This window comes from Miniopterus schreibersii (genome assembly GCF_964146895.1).
Source record: "Miniopterus schreibersii genome assembly, chromosome: 14".
NCBI classification, from domain to species: domain Eukaryota; kingdom Metazoa; phylum Chordata; class Mammalia; order Chiroptera; family Miniopteridae; genus Miniopterus; species Miniopterus schreibersii.
In genome coordinates, this window is record NC_138114.1 from 16,588,440 (window position 1) to 16,606,428 (window position 17,989).

Here is a 17,989-nt window from a genome sequence, read left to right on the forward strand (position 1 = left end):
CCTGCCATGGGGTTCAAGGAAATAAAGATCTTTTAAGGAGGAATTCACGACTCATAGTATGATACTACACTATAACCAGCAGGGCTCTAAATAACTATACCAACACCTGGTCTAAATTGTTAAATTGTAAAAAGATACTCCCAATTTTAAAAGGCGGCAAAATTCTAATGACCCTTTCAGATAGGAAGCAACATATTCTCATGTTATGAATTTAATAAGTGGCCTGCATAGTTGAAATGACTCTGAAACAGAGAACCACCACCCAAAATAGCCTGAACACTTTAGTTATCTCAAACAATGGCAGTTAGCCATTCATTCCTCCCTCTTAGTATATATTCTACTGGTTTCAGACAAAGCCCGTTATAAATTTGATGAGGCTATTCAAATTCAGCTACACCAGATGTTTGAAAGCTGGAGATAGGAAATATTCATTGCACAAAAATTCCTATTACAGGACTTTGTACCTAAAAAAATAAATTCTATGCCTATGATCACTTAGTAAAAAAAAAAGTTATATTGCACACCTATGACCAGCCTGACACTGGAAATAAAGGAATCAATACAATAGGTGTCATCCCTGCCACTGAGGAACCTACTATCTAGTGGAGAAGACAAACAGTGACCAAGTTCGGTGAACATCACAAGAGAGTATACACATGCTCGCTGGACTGCAGACTGTGGGTAATGAGGATATTCTCACCCTGCCCCCTTCCTATACATGCTGTAAAAGACCAGAAAGTTGTCAGAAGTCTTTTAAAATAATGACCCTCTCAGCTGTGACGCATATAAAGCAGAAGCATTTTATACAAATATAAATGACCAGTAATTTTAAAAGTATACAAAATGACTTTTTAAACAAATATACAAAAAATATTAAAATCTAAATAAGTCCCAACCCATAAAAGTATTTTCCTTAATGCTGCCCTTACTCCTGGACTATAACAGAAGGAGCCAACTTATACTGTGGTTGACACTAAGGACTTTCGCTCTTTTATTTTGTCCCCTTAGGGCTATACCAGTATTATTTATAAAACAGCTTTAGAAAAGCCCAACTTCCTACTGTGTAGACATATAAATAAATATTTAAATTGGGGCTCCATTAAAATTATAACATAGCTGTAGAAACATAAAATCTCCACAACTCTTCTGTTCTAACAATCATACGAGTAAATGTTAAGTATTATTGGAACAAAGTTCATATCTGTCCCATCCTATAACTATTTTCATCTTGAGACTAACTTTTTCAAATGAAACTTCATGATTCCCCAAAGACTTCACAAACCTACTTTAAATACCATTTAAATACAAAATTTTTTTAAATCCTACAAACCTACTTTAAATACTACTTAGTTCTAGTAGACTTTGAGCTAAGCAGGGATATATACTATAAAAAGCCTTTACCTGTTTTGCAGGCATAAGTACTTTTGTGCTGATCTGTACCTACTCTTATTTTTTAATTAAAAAGAAAGAAATGCTATGAAATTGAATGTTGCTGAAACAGAACCCTACCTTCACAACATCATTCCTTTAATATAGGCCCTTCACACAGGCCATGCCAAAACCAGGCTTTAAACAGAGAATCTTGCCAGGGTTAAGACAAATGGAAACTCTATGACCAACAGCATTCTTGCTGCTTCTGATTCTGGGTGGAAAAATGCCACTGATAGTTAACAACTTTTTTCTAAGTGGATGTAGAATGGTGGAGTGAAAAAAGCACAGGATCCATAGTAAGAGAAACAGAGTTTGAGTCTGAGCTCCATCACTAACTAGCTGTGCCACTGTGGGCAGGTTACTTAATTTCTCTGATCCACAGCATCTTCTTCATATGTAAAATTAGGACTACAGCAATACCTACCTTATAAGTTTATAACTTTATAAGTTATAAAGGATTATACAAATGTTCTTATTAATTACTTTATTGGTTTTCCTTAACTAGGAATTATATGTTCATTTTAAAAACTGGAAAATATAGAAAAGTATTAAGGAGAAAAAAAATCACCCCACAGGCTTATCACACAAACATTGTTGTTATTTATTTTAACTGAAATAAGTGTTACATCAACAAAAAGAAATTAAAGCAAAATCACAAAATTGCTGATCTCTTTTTAAGAACAGAACACACTTTCCCATAGTTTAAAGTAAAGACAATGCTGCTATTTGTCCCAGAGCTGGTCCCAGCAGTATGATATATGGGTGAGGCTCACAAAAGTCAAGGCCACAAAAACTCCCAAAATAAATATTTCATGAGCCCGGAGTAGTTACAACACATGCCCTCAGATGCAATGGAGAAGGCAAAGTGTCTGAAGCCCCATTAATAAAACTGGACAACTGTATAGACTGTCAAATTTCTATGGCCACTTGAATGGGAAGAAAAGAAAAATTTATATACCATGCTACAAGACAGGCAGTGTAAGACATCTGACTTTTTCCCAACTGCTTACTGAATCCCATCCTTGGAACTTCCTGTACGTCTCCTGTTTTTCTTATCACCCTTCTGTCTCCTACACCCCCTCATTGTTTTGTTATTATCTTAGAATCACTCTCAGTGTTTAAAATGGCCATATTCCATTCAATGGAATATTATTCAGCAACAAAAAGGAATGGAGTTCTGATACATACTACACCAAGGATGAACCTTGAAAACATGCTAAGAGAAAGAAGTGAGAAACAAAAGGACACATATGTTATGATTCTCTTTGTATGAGATGTCCAGCATAGGCAAATCCACACAGACGGAAAGTCGATTGGTGGTTGTCCAGTGGTGGGGATGGGAGAGAATGAGTGGCTGCTAATGGGTATGAGGTTTCTTTTGAGGGGACAAAAATGTCCTAAAATTAGATTGTATCAATGTTATACAATTCTGTAAATATACTAAAAAACACTAAATTGTGCACTTTAAATGGGTGAGTTATATGTTATGTGGATTATATCACAACTGTCTTTAAAAAAATGATCTTGTTCAGGATCCTGAGCTGAAAAAGGGACATGTAAACAAATATTCCCATCCTGCCCCTCCCTAAGTGTGGAGTAAAAATAACGACTTAGCTGTGATAAGACATGTATATAAAGTGACCAGACTACTTTTGTCTAACAAATATACATGAGATTACAAATCCAAATGAGTCTTGCCCCCCCCCCAAAAGTAGTTACCCTAATGATACCCTAAGTTAAAATTTGGTCCTCAGAGTCTCAATAACGAGGTGCCTTTGTTTAGGTGGTTCTTTCTACTTGTAACGCCTTTGTTATCACATCTTTAAATGTTCAAATCCCACCTGACTTTAAGGCCAGTTCAAATGTTACATCTTCCTTGAAGCCTTCCCCATGCTCTCATGGAAGTAATGTCACACTCCTCTGAACTTCTGTGCCCTTCACTTCATCAGGGCCGCTTTAGACTTTCAATCCAGTATTATACCTATTCTGCCCAGTATCACTTACTGCTTTGACTTTTAAAAAGGGTCTCAATAAAGAAGCTATTTGATAAGTGGATGATGGCTACTTAACAATTGAGAGTTTCATCTTAGCCTGGTAAATATTAATTTTGGAAATATTTAGACTCAAGAATGGTCCATGAAGTAGTAGGGCTAAGGAATGCCCACATTGGATAAAATTTTCTTGACCAAAATAAAACCAGACTGATTTGACATATATGTATATGTAATCTGTAAGGAACTCCCAAACAGAAGCACTGAAACAAGGATATAACCCCCCAAGGTAACTGAAAGAAACCTGAATTATATAAATTCCAGAATATTTATTTAAAAATCAGTTTCATTATTTGATAGGGATACCATGTTTTTTCCTGGGAGTTCTATTATCAAGTTCTAATTCTTCTTCTATGTTTCTAATATATATTACTTCTAATTCCTTCTCCATTTCCCCACCACACCTGAAGCCCAGGCCCTCACTTTCTTTATGATCAACCAGTTTTTAAAATCTCCTAATTTATCTCCCTCTCCCACAGTCCCTTCTTTTCTTCAACAATATTTATGGAGCCATTGGTGTGTGCCGATGTTGAGAGTAAGAACTGAGGAGCACATAAAGAAATATCAAACGAGGCCTGTCATCTAGTTGGGGCATTCACTGACACATGTACATGATTCATCACCATACTCAGCAGCATATATATAAGGGCCACAACTGACACTGGTAATTCCAAGCAATGGGTAGGTCCTCTGGACTCCCGGAACACAATCTATATCTCCACACTATTCTCACCCTCTCTCCCACTCTGTTCATCTTACTGGATAAGGTCTTCTGTTACACTGCCCATATGTCATGCACTGACCCATCTCCAATTTCCCTGCAACCTGCCTCCTGAGCTAATCAAGACAATCTACTTGGGGTAACCTGGAAGTGACTTACTCACAAGAATCTTTTGTTCATGATTGACTATTTGTCACCATAATTCTCCCCACTTTCTAATTCACATCTACCACCAATCTCAATCCCTTCTTTTGTATGTATTAGGACGTATGTTAACTATATGTAATTGTTTTTCCAGCATATAACTGACTGGTCTTATTCCTTTGGTATTTGTCCCACAGTATCTATTATAGTGTTTCCTAACTAAGGGTGTATATCAAACCACCTATGGAGCTTCTTTAATATAGAAAGGTCTTTACCCAACCCCCTGGGAAAGTTCCTCAATAAGTCTGGGTGGGGGCTGGACATCCGTATTTCTAAAAAGCCCCACTGGTGATTCTGATGCACATCCCCACCTGAGAACCAATGACTTATTACAATGCTCTCTATAAAGCAGACATTCAATTCTAATTAATTCATGCACTGAACCTCATAAATAACTTTTCTCTAAATAGCCTAACCAGACAGATATCAACCCCTAGACTACACTAGCGCTGTTCCAAGTACAACATATGGTTTTAAGATTTCATTTCCTGAAGTACTCCTTGGAGGGACACTATTACCTTGTCTCTTTACATTGTTTCCTATTTGTTGAAAAATGGAGGCCTGGAATGTAGCCACGTTAGACAACACTACATAAGAATGTACTCTGGAGTCTTAGATTACAATTAGTTCTTTTAAAAAAAACCACAAGAACAATGTAGAACTAGACATTTTGAATGAACACAGTATCACAGTATTCTTACTGTATTCTTACTAAATCTATACAGAAGGCAGATCAGAAATTTGGTCAACAGTGTTTCCTGGTCTTCCTACTTATCAGTGTCCTGAACAGCCCGAGGCAGTTGAAGGGACCCTGAAAACTGAGGAAGATTTCAGCGGCTAAGGTGCCTCTAGTGCAGTAAGGGCTCTACTCAGATAATCGACCAAGCCCCACCCAGACCCACAGTTGCCTCCCAACTGCCCTGACACACTATTTACAGAGCTCGGTCGGGGAGCAGCATGAACTTTTCCCTAAGCGGGTCAGGTTGTCCCTCCCGGGCAGCAGGCTGAGTCACCCGCCGGGGTGGGAAGGAAAGTGTGATATGCCAGAGGAGTGTGAGGAGACGGGTCGCAGCACCTCCTTTCCTGTTTCAGAAGCGGGCTCTGCTCCTCCAGCCATCACCTCCGCTCTTAGTCACAGCCGCGGTCTACAGGAATCTGCAGCCCCGCTCGGCCCCGGGGAAGGGGTGGCTCGGGGAGGAGACTCCGGGCCCTTCCCTCCCTCCCGCAGGTCCCGCAGGTCCCGGACTCCACAGGCCTCTCCCAGCAGCTCCATCTTGCTTCCTGCCAGGAGGAGGGGCCGGGAGGGAGGGCCCCGAGTCCCGAGAGGCCCCAATGGAAGGAAGCCGTTTGACAGCAGGTAAAGCTAGGTGGGAATCTCCAAGAAGGGGTAAAAAATGAAAGGCAGCGGGGTGAAGGGAAAGGGTTAGGAGACTGTGGTCATGAATCACTACGTACAGAAATGCCCGGGGGGTTGAGAGTGCCAGGGGTGTGAGCTGAAGCAGAATGCCCGGGAAGGGAGGGGACAGACAGAGGAGTAGCCAGGGAGACAAGTGGACAAAAGGGCGGGCGGCGGGGAGCCCTGGGGAGGGGGCTGGGTGAGGCAGGTCGCCGGGCGAGGGGCAGAAGTGTTAGGAAGGGGAACGGCGCGGCGCCAGAGCCCCAGGAAGGAAAGGCCAGCAATGGGCAGGGGAGTCCCTCAGCCCACAGACTGGGGAGGCCTGGAAAGTAGCTGAGAGTAAGGCTGTCAACGCGAGGGGCGTCCGCCCGCTGAAGGAAGGGGCCTTCAGTCACCCCGACAACTACCATTTGTCAAGCGCCCAGCAGGTCCACACGCGGCGCTAAGCACTGTGCGATACCACCTCGCGGACTCCTCACAGCAGACCCACAAGGCAGTCATTTTTACAATTGGCCCCATTTTATAGATGAGGAAACTGAGGCCCAGAGAGGCTCCGGGACATGCTCAAGGTCACAGCGCGGGGGGCGGGGCGGTGGAGTCTGACTGAATTCGAACCCACGGCCGCCTGGCTCCAGAGCCCAGGTGCACAGCCACAGGCAGCGAGGAGGCAAAGGGGAGCCGCGAGGCGGACCGAGAGCCCGGGAAGGTCTCCCGCCGGCTCCGCCGCCCACCCCGGGCCCTGCGCACTCACCCGGACGAGGTTGCTGACTGCCGCCTGCACGGCGGCCACGGGCGCGGTGAGGTCGGGGATGGCTTTGCCGTCCACCTCGCCCTCCTCGTGCATGATCACCAGGTGCGAGATCTGCTGCGCCACCGGCTCCAGGATGCTCTCAATCGTGCGCGTGTGAAACACCGGCATCGCGGCGGCGAGCGGGGCGGCGAACCGCGGGCTACGGAGAACCGGGAACGGCGGGGCCGGGAACCCGCGGACGGACGGACTCTGAGAGGAGACTACGGAGTCAGGGCTTCCCTCGGCGTTACCAGCCTCACGGTCGCCCCGCCCCCTCGCGTCGTCGCGCCCAATGGCAGCGCCGCTCATACCCGCGGTGCCACTCCTATTGGTCCCGCTTCTAGGTGCTCCGCCCCCCGCCCCCCGCGCCTCCGAGACCCCGCCCCGCCCCGCCCCCATTCCCAAGGGAGGGGCCTGGGACGGGGGCCGCGCCGCCGGGATTGCGACCGGATTCCCAGCCCGCGCGCCGGGCGCTCCTTATAAGGGCATGGTGGGAGCGGAGCGCGCGGGCGAGTCGGCGCCCCGCCCCCGGCCGCCCCGCCGGGCCCGCGGAGCTCCGCCCTCTGCAGAGCCACCTCCGCGGGGCGGGGTCTGCCCTCCCGCGGCGCCGGAGTCGCCGGGGCCCGGGAGGCGAGGGTGCCCGCGGCCGTGCCCCAGCTTTCCCCTCGCGGGGCTCCCCCAGAACCCTCGTTCGGTGTCCTCAGTGATACACGGAAACGCTTTGTAGTAAAACATGCGAACAGCAGAAGTGCACAGAGGAGCGAGAGCGTCCCATTCATTCACCAGCACCCCGCCCACGCCCTCCTCGAAAACACTGCGAACAGCTTGGTCTGGAGCCTCGTGGACCTTCGTCTATTCATTTTTTTGTACATGCATATTGTCTAAGTAAATGGGATTAAACATTTTCCTGGACCTTGATACTTTTTCCTCTTAAAATTCCCTGGTTATCTTTCCACCTCGTGCTTTTTAAGGGCTGCCCGGTTTTCCACGGCGTGAGATCAAACGCTTTCCTAGGAATGGACCTTGAGGCTGGATTCTGTTTTTCCCCTTTGAAAAACAGTTCTGCATGAACATCATTGTACCTGCCTCTGTGTGGGGCACATGTATGTTTATCTGGGGCGGATACCTAGAAATGAAAATGCGAAAGGATGTACGTTTTACTTTTCCATCGATAAGATCAAACCGCCTGCTTCTCTCAGGACACCCAGTGTAAGAAACATCTCCCAGATGCCCCCCTCGCCTCAGCCCCCCTTTCCCCGCCTCCCCATTCCCAGGCCGGACTCTTCCGCTAATGCCGCCAAGCAGAAGATGCTCCATCAAATGAAGATATTTCTCAAGGGCCCACATTTTGCAAAAGGCTAGACTGTGTGTGTTGTCCTGGGTACTTTCTGAAGCTATTTTTGTCTAGTAATAGATACCCCTTTTCTGCGGTGCATGTTGCTAAATCCTGTACTTTTCCTTTCCGTAATACCTTCACTTTTTTATTAATTTTAAGATTTTTCGATTACAGTCGACATTCAACATCACCCTGTATCAGTTTCAGATGTACAGCAAAGTGGCCAGAAAATCACGTATCCTACCGAGTGGTGCCCCCAATGCCCCAAGCACCCACCTGGCCCCGCACCTGTCATAGCAATGATACTGACTACACTCCCTATGCTACAAACCACATCTCTGTGGCTGTTCTATAACTACCCATTTGTACTGTTTAATCCCTTTATTTTTTCCAACCAGTTCTCAACCTGCCTCCTCCTGACTACTTTCACTCTTTTGTTACTGCTTTCATGTCCTTGTAGACAATGGATTTCTATAACTCTATTCTAAAATAACATTTATTTGGTACTTTCTAAATTCTAGGCACTGCATAAGCCCTTTGATGAGATTACAAATAGAACCAGCTACTCAGTTTGTGGGGCCCAGTACAAAATGAAAATGTGGATCCCCTTGTTCAAAAAGCAGGGAAATGGTGCTGTTAAAGATACAAAAATATAAAGCTTGTTCCTTTCTTTGGTGTTCCCTCAACCTTTGTGGTCAATACAGACCCCCTCCCCCCTGCAGGAACTTGGGGGCCCATGCAACCACTGACTGCCTGGAGCCCCCTCCTGCCTGCCAGCTGCTGGACTGACATGCCGCTCCCTGCTAGGGACAAAGAGGCCAAGCCAGGCACCCCCCTTCCCACAGGCCTGCCTCCCCAACTCACAGCAAAGAGGTGACTTCCAAAGGAATTGCAGCCTCCACACTGAGACTCTCCCAATCACTGGAGGGAGGGCAAGAGACTCATCCTGTGGCATTGATAGCTTGAGTTGGGAATGGCCACCTTCATGCCTCACCCCTAGACACCATGGGCAGCATATATGGAACCCTGCCCAAGGCACCACAGAGGGCAGCAGTGGTACCGGACAGGGGTGGGGTCAAGAAGCTAGAAGTTGGGGCAGCAAGCAGCTAAAAGCCCATCCAAAGGAGGTGATTGGAGGCAGGACTAAGCAAAAGCTGAGGCTCCAAGCCTTCAGTGCGTGTTCCGTTGTCCCGCTGGACGTCTCTTCTAAAATGCTCAGAGACAAAATGATAAAGAATCAAGACAGCGGCTGCAGAGCATTAGAGCCCAACGTGAAGCTCCTCTGGGTGCAGGGCCCTGGGTAACCGCACTGACTGCACACCCGTGAACCTGGCCCTACTCACACAGCCGGTGACCCAGGTCTGACCACGACTGACTTTTAATTACTAAACAGCTCCCTAGGAGCTTCCATGCCTTTTGGAGACTCGCATCAAAACTAATAAAGATTTTTGTCTGGTCCTAACACAACTCCCAAAGCCGTTTTCTCTGCTCCTTATTTTACATTAGAAATACAATAGCCTCCCCTGCTTATCCAGTTTTCTGCAGTTTCAGTTGCTCAAAGTCAAAGGCAGGTCCAAAATATTAAATAAAATCTCCAAAAATAAACAATCCGTAGGTTTTAAATTGTGCGTCATCCTGAATAGTGTGAGAAAATCTCTGGATGTTTCGCTCTGTCCCACCCAGATGTGAATCATTCCTTTGTCTAGCGTATCCATGCCGTGTCCTTACCCACTCCTTTGTCACTTAGTAGCTGTGGAGGTTATCGATGGATTGTTACAGTATCACAGTGCTTGAGTTCAAGTAACCCTTATTTTACTTAATAATGTCTCATTCACCTCACTTCATCTCATCATGTGTACACTTCATTATATCACATCATCACAAAAAGAAGAGTGAGTGCGGTACAGTAAGATACTGTGTGAGAGAGAAACCACACTCGCACAACTTCTATTACAGTACAGGGTGTGACAAAGGTAGGTTTACAGTTGTGAGTGTGCAAAACACAGAGTTTATTCTTGTATCATTAGTTATTGTATTATTTTTCATACGAACAACTGTGAGCCTACGTTTGCCCCACCCTGCATATTGTTTATTATTATTTATTGCCAATCTCTTCTGTGCCTAATCTATAAATTAAACTTTACCACAAGGATGTTTGGAATAACATAGTAGAGGGTTCGATACTATCTCCGATTTCAGGTATCCACTGGTGGTCTTAGAACCCAAGGATAAGGGATACTAATGTAGTAACTTTCGGGTGATGGAACTATATATGTTTTTATCTGTAACCCTCACTCTGCCTCCACTCTGCTGATCATATATATGTGCAGTTTAACATGTTCTTCTGTCCTATGTATTTCCTACAAATTGGCAGCAAGATTCAGAGAATTGATCTTGCTTGCAGCAGGCTTTTCACTGCAACATGTTATCCCTGCCTCCAGCTGTCTAATCCAGGCTCCTCCTGACTGGCCATATTAACCTCCCAAGATACAGCAGGTCCTTGAATAACATTGTTTCATTCAATGTTGTTCCATTGAAATATTGATGGGGGGAGGGGAGGAAACAATCAGTTCCCGGTCAGGACCTTGTGCACATTTTCCCCAAGTCTGCGTGGCTTTTTTCCGGGTGCTCTACTTTCCTCCCACATCCCCAAAATGTGCAGGTTAGGTGACCTGCTGTGTCTAAATTGTCCCAGTCTGAGTGAGCCCGGGTGTATGCGTGATTGCCCTGCAGTGGGAGCTTATCCTGTCCAGGGTGGGTTCCTGCTTTGCACCTGAGCTGCCGGGATAGGTTCTGGCCACCCCCAACCCTAAGCTGGAATAAGTAGGTTGGAAAAATCATCTTACTTGTTTTTAGTAATCTTTCCTATATGTATGAAGAGCTCATATTTATTTCAATGTTTAATATTAGAGGTGTTTGGGGTCTCCATTTAGAAGTTTGGTAAAGTTTCTGTGACCAGAAATATGTGCTAGAAACTTAAGTCTAGTTTATATCAACTAGCCCACAGTGAAACTGGTTTCATTGTAGGTCCTTTTGCATCAAGTCATAGTCTCCAAGAACCTATCAATGACGTTAAGTGAGGAAGTACTCTCCACCATTGCCCCCCCAGGCCACGTGTTCCCCTCCACCCGCATCCATACCCACTCCTGTCCCCTTCCCCACACACACATTCACACGCACCCTCTGAGATCTTCTGTGGCATCTAACACAGGTTAATGTCAGTACCCACCACAGTCTGGGCTCAGACCACCCTTACCACCTTCTGCTTCTCCATCCAGGCCCACAGGCAGGTGGGTTACAGTGCAGAGAAGACAAACAGTCAGCCAGCGCTCAAGCCATAATCCCAACTTTACACAACTTGATTGGGCTAGAACTCTGGCAAGTGGCTTTTCTTCTCTCTGCCTGAATTTCTTTCTTTGTAAAGGTGAAATAACAGGATCCTCGTAGAATTTGTGTAAAGCACCCAGTAAAAGGGAGCTATTATTATTATTGGAAAAGCCACCAAGAGACATGTTTACAATCCCCAATAATCCCTGTTGGAGTTTCACTTTGGAGCTTTTGCCTACACTCTTTCACACTAGAAAGCTCTCTCTGTTCATCTAAGTCTTACCTACTGTGGTAGGTAAAAGTCTAAGACATCCCTCTAGATTTCTCACCCCTGGTATAATCCCCTGGAGTGTGGATAGAGTGGGTTTTACTTCTGTAATTAAATGACATTATTGATTTTAAGATAGGAAGATTATCCAGGCAGGCCTGACCTAATCACATTAGCCCATTTAAAGCAGAGCTCTCTCCAGCTGGTCACAGAAGAGGCAGTTATAAATTAGAATTATAAGGAGGGCTTGACAAGCTGTTTCAGCATTGAAGATGCTGGAGGCCACATGTCAAGGAATGTAGGCGGCCTCTAGGAGCTGAGAGTGGCCCCTGGATAGGGGACAGCAGAAAACCATGGACCTCATTCCCACAGCAGCAAGAACTGAATTCCGCCAACAAGAAGAATGATCCTGGAAACAGATTTTCCCCCAGAACTCAATCCATTCGACACCCTGATTTCGGTCTTGTGACCTAAGCAGAAAACCCAGCCACACCTTGCAGAACTTCTGACCTATACAATCGCAAAAATAATAAATGGGTCTTGTGAAGTAATTTAAGTAATAGGAGCATAACAACAGAATACTAAAATATCAACCTTCAAGACCCACTCCGTCTAGTCCTTTATGACTTCTCACTATGAGGCCCTGGCTTGAGCTGTTTGCACAAATCTTTTGTCCTTCATAGCACTAATCTCAATTGTCTTTCTACTATGTGACCATTTTACATTTCTCTCCTGTCTGTCTATGATAGAGACTGCTAGATGTCCCTCCATATCTGTTCTGCTCTTTCGCCACAGAAGCAGAACCTCAGGTTTCTAGCTGGGCACTTAGCCACACGGCTCCAACTTGGCAAGCTGGGTTACAAAGCTTCAGTTTTCTCATCTCCAATAGGAGAATAAAAATGTTTTCAATCTCACTGAATACAAAGGACTTAGCACATAATAAGCATTCAGAAAATGTGCCCAGAGAGAGAAAGGACAAGTCATAGCCTGTACTAGACTAAGAATCATCAGGGAACTAAGTCACAAACAAGGTGGCGGTCAAGCCAGAGTGGTCAAGTTCCAAGCAAGAGGAGATCACCATGGGCCTGAGGGTAAGAAAGAGTTTGTGGGACAGTGTAACTAAGTGTGGCCTCAAAGGAAGAATAATATTTGGTTAGGCAGGCAAGAGAGCGGACATTCCAGAAGGAGGAAGGCCTGGAGGTGGGAGCACGTTCCGGGGCAGCGATCAGATCAGCCAGAAGGAGATAAGCCTTCCTTCAACTCAAAGATGAGGAGGAAAGAGGTGAATTCCCACAAGATTATGACCCCCAGAGCTGGAAGGCTGGGTGGCTTTTGCTTGTGGCGTGGCTAGCTCAACCTTACTCTCTGCCAAGTAATTAGTTTGAAGGCCATAATAATAGGGAACATTGTAAGATATGCAAAAACGTAGCATTTCTCAGTCAGAAATAACTGGGGAGAGTTTTGATAATGGCAATTGTTTTACTCCGTGCCCGGTGACAGGAGAAACTTTTGATTCTTTTTAAGTCCATAGTGATTCTCTGAGGTAGGTGGGAATGGAGAAGTACAAACCGCTTGTGTTACACAGGCTGGGAAATTGAGACACAGTAGCAACGGTCAGTGTGAGTGCAATTTGTGGACCTTTTAGTCCAGGATAGAGCTGGATATAAAACCTGGCTTCTGTATTTAGTTGGAAGGCTCAGTTTCACTCCATATTTCTCTGCTCTTGTCCTGATTACTTTTTGCACCACTGTATGTTGGTTATGCGTCTAAGGATTTCCTTCCACCTTCTCAGTACACTCCAGTGCTCTTAAAGCCCCTGGATTCACAGCTTACACACACAGACAGCATTTCCCCAGCTCACCACAAATGAGCCTTCTTGCTCCGTAGACCACCTCACCAAGCCCTTCCCCACACTTGGAACCACACAGTCAGTGGCTCAAACGGCTCTTCCTTTCTGTCCCCAAACGCTGCATGTACAACACTTTCTACCCCCACCCAAAACCACAGCCACTTCCCCCACCACTTTGAAAACAAAGTGGCTCTTCCCTTTTCTTTCCACCCTCCAGCTTTACTGAGGTATAATTAACAAATAACAATTGTTTCTGTGTGTGTGTGTGTGTGTGTATATATATAGATGGTGCGCAACATGATGTTTTTATAACATATACATTGTGAAATGACTGTCACAGTCAAACTAATATATCCATCACCTTATATAGTTACCTTTTTATTGTTTGTGGCTGTGTGGTGAGAATACTTAAGATCTACTCTCTCAGAAAATGTCAAGCGTGCAATACATTGTTATTAACTATAGTCACCATGCTGTACCATTAGGCCTCCAGAGCTCATTCACATTTTAACCAAAAGTCTGTACCCTTCCACCAACATCCCCGCTTTCCCCCATCACCCCTCCACCGCATCCCCTGGTAACCACCCTTCCACTCTGTTTCTATGAGTTTGACTGTTTTAGATTCTGCATATAAGAGAGATCATGAAGTATTTATTTATCTTTATGTGCCTGGCTTATTTCACTTAGCATAAGGTCCTCCAGGTTCATCCACATTGTCACAAATGGCAGAATTTCTTTCTTTTTTTTTTTAAGGCTGAATAATATGTCACTATATGCATATACCCTGTTTTCTGTATCCTTCGATGGACCCTTGGGTTGTCTCCATGCCTTGGCTATTGTGAAAAATGCTGCAATGAACTTGGGGGTGCACATAGCTCTTCCCTATCCAGATTTCGTTTCTTTTGGATATGTACCCAGAAGTGGGATTGCATTTTCTAAAGAAAAAATCCAGGTGGTCAACAGGTACATGAAAAGGTGTTCAATAGCACTAATCATCAGGGGAATGCAAATCAAAACCACATTGAGATACCACTTCACATCTGTTAGGATGGCTATTATTAAAAAGTAAAAAAATAACAAATGTTAGCAAGGATGTGAAGGAAAGTGAGTTCTTATACACTGTTGGGAATGTTAACTGGTACTCCCATTATGGAAAACAGTTCCGAGTTTCCTCAAAAAATTAAAAATAGAATTACCATGTGATCCTGCTCGTCTCCTTTCTTGACCAATTTTTTTTTTTTTTTAACTCGATGGGGATTTAAATCACTTTCAGCTTTACACTTTTTCCAATTTTCTCACTTTTTTATTGCATTTCAACCTTCTACATTGTGTAAGAAAGCTACAAAGAAGTCTATTAAAAATTATGTAAAATTTTATCTCCCAATGATAACTACTAATAACATTTTAATATGTTCCCTTTCAGACTTTTTTCCTGTTCATATATATATTTTATATGTGTGTGTGATTTTTTTCCCATACAGTTTTTATTGAGGTAATTTACATACCATAAAATACACTTTTAAAGTATAATGTTCAATTTTTATTCCTGCTATTTTACCTTAACATTATTATATAAAGAACATGTGTCCATGACATTGAATAGTCTTCAAAACTTGATTTTATAGGCAATTTATAGCCATATTACATTTGAAGTGTGCAAGGATTATAATTTACTTAAGCATCTCCCTATTATTGGGCATTTAAGTGTCCAACTTTTCATTGTTGTAAATAATGCTTTGAAAATCAGCCTTGAATTTTTATTTTTATAGGCATTGAATTGTTTTAACCCATTTATTACTTATAAGAGAGGCAAACACCATTGGTTGCCCACCCAATAGATATTCTCTCCTTCATGCTTAGATTATAAAACCTAATATTCTGGAGAGGTAAATTAATTATCTATTGCTGCACGTAAATTACTCCACAACAATAATCTTATGCTCTCTCATGTTTTCTGTGGCTCAGGAATTTGGAAGTGACTTGCTGGGAAGTTCTAGCTCAGAGTCTCTCATGAGGTTGCAGTCAGATGGTAGCTACAGCCGAGGTCGCCTGGAAAGCTTCTTCAGTCACAGAGCTGATTCCTGGCGTGGGAAGACTTGAAGAAGTAGGGGCTTAAATCACGGAGCCCTCAAGCATCTCTGTTTCTATTTGGTCCTTCCCATGGCATCTCAAGCATGTAGGCTTGAGGATAACCAGACTTCTTATATAAGGCTCAGAACTCCCAAGAGATCAAGAACTAGGCAGAAGCTATATCATCTTTTCTAACCTAGTCTTATAAGTCACAATATCACTTTCCACCTGAGTCATACATAGGCCTGCCCAGATTCCAGGAAGGGAACATAGACCCCACTCCTAGATGGAGAAGTGTCAATGTCACATGTAAGGAGAAAATATAATGTGCCAGAGGCAAACATCCTCAGAGAAGGTGGGTCCCTACTTAAACCTAATGAATGAACCATGCTTTGTCTTTTAAACATTTTTATACAATCAAGTAGAGGCAGAAATGTATCTTCAGTGAAAATTTTATTTTGAACTCAGTCCTCGCCTGAAGCCAGACTGCTCTCAGGGTTTTTCAGTTACTGAGTGTATTAGTCAGGCTTTTCCTGGGAAACAGAACCAGTAAGAACCAAAAATATTTATTATTACTCATGCTGTTATGGAGGAGGGCAAGTCCCAAGATCTGTAGGATGAATTGGCAATCTGGAGACTCAGGAGAGCAGTGGTTTCGTTTTAGTCCAAGTCTGAAGGCCCAAGATCCAGGATAACTGATGGTGTCATTCCTGTCAAAGGCTGGCAGGCTCAAGACCCAGGAAAAGTCTATGTTTCAGTTGTAGTCTGAAGGCTGAAAAAAGTCTGTGTCCCTACTGGGGAGCAGTCAGAAAAGAATCTCTCTTACTCAGGGTAGGGTCACCCTTTTTGTTCTACTCAGGCCTTCAGTTGATTGGATGAAACCTACTCACATTAGGGAGAGAAATCTTCTTTCCTCGGGCTATTAATTTAAATGTTAATCTAATCCAAAAACACTCTCACAGAAACACCCAGAATAACGTTTGACCAAATATCTGGGCACCACATAGCCCAGTCTAGTTGACGCAAAATTAACCACTACACTGAGAAAATTAAACCCTCTTGTGGTTTAAGCCAGTTTGATGTGGTTTTTTTCTTTCGCATCAAAAGAGACTAAACTGACATAAGGCACCTACTGTGTGCCAGGTACACAGAAGTGGTAAATAAAACAGACAGAGCTTCCAGCAGAGCAACATGTGTAGGAAGGCCATTGTTTTTTTACAAAAATGTTATTAAAACATAACATTCAAATGACTGCAGCCTGGTTGACATCTTAACTGCAACTTCACAAAACACCTTGAACCTAAACCACTCAGATAAGCTGTTCCCAAGTCCCTGACCCAAAGACATTTATGTGAGATAAATGTTTTTCATTGTCTTATGCAGTGATCATTTCAGGCAATTTATTACACAGACTAGATAGCTAATACACCCTCCCCCAGCAGTATCCACTAATCTGATTTCTATCATCATCATAGATTAGTTTTGCTGTTCTGGACATTTACATAAATGAAATCATCCAGAGTGTATACTTCTGTGCCTGGCTTCTGCCACTCATCATAATATCTGTGAGGTTCATCCATATGCTTATATCTAGCAGTAGTCTGTTCTTTGCTATTGCTGTGTAGTATTTCACGAATGAATGAACCAAATTTGCCCTTTTTACTGTTAGTGGACACTTGATTTTTTTTCAGAAATGTGGCTGTATAAATAAAACTTGTATGAACATGTATATGTCTTCTGGTAGGACACATACATTCATTTTTCTTGGAAGCCATTTACTTAACACAATGTGTCTTGTTCTTTTTAATTTTCCCATGCTACTGCATACTCTGGTATTTTACGTATTAGTTTGTCCTGCTCTTATCTTGAAAATGACTGAGAACTCAACCATATCTTTTAAACATTTTTATACAACCTTTAATTTGTATATTTCAAGTACTATGATGGTAGAGGGATAAACAGGGGACACTCTGTTTTCGTAGCTGTGGCGAAGATGAGTTCTTCATATCTTCTCTATTCCCATGGGCTCTCTTAATCTATAAAATGGGACTAGATTTGCCCTCTAGCCTAAAAACTAAAAAAGGGTAAAAAATATATGACACAGTCATTTTCAGACACTGAACAACAGGCAGTGCATGACAGTGATCTCTGAGAAAAGGTAAACAAGTGATGTGAGCTTTACAGTTGCCCTGACTCACCGCCAGGAAGGAGGAACCCAGAGAGTTCAGTCTCCCAGAGTTGAGATTTCCTGTAAGTACCGGGAGGCCAAGGAGGCTATAATTCACAGGGAAGAGTAGCAGAAAGGAGACAGCTGCACCGAAAGAGAGCTCTAGATTGCAGAAGATTGCCTTTGAGGGTTCAACTGGCTACTCTTCAGAACATGCATGTGAGAAAACTACCCGAGACTGAGGAAAGAACCATCTGAAAGGAGCAGGTGGAATAATTTATAGAGTTTACATGGGATTGAGACTAATTCAGACTCCCAACAGCCAGAATGAAGAAACCTTACAATACAGGGGGCATTGAGGAGCATACTCAGAAAGGCA

The 17,989-nt window shown here is 43.7% G+C and overlaps 1 protein-coding gene across 2 annotated transcripts in view; it reads right to left on the bottom strand.

The window, feature by feature from the left end:
* VCL (vinculin) overlaps positions 1–6,855 on the bottom strand; it is a 94,808-nt gene extending 87,953 nt beyond the window's left edge. For both annotated transcript variants that reach the window (XM_081158439.1, XM_081158440.1), the window contains exon 1: positions 6,555–6,855. In XM_081158439.1, the coding sequence (XP_081014565.1) occupies positions 6,555–6,722 (168 nt within the window). In that variant the 5' untranslated portion in view covers positions 6,723–6,855. The remainder of the gene's footprint in view (positions 1–6,554) is intronic.
* Between the last annotated feature and the right edge of the window lie 11,134 nt (positions 6,856–17,989).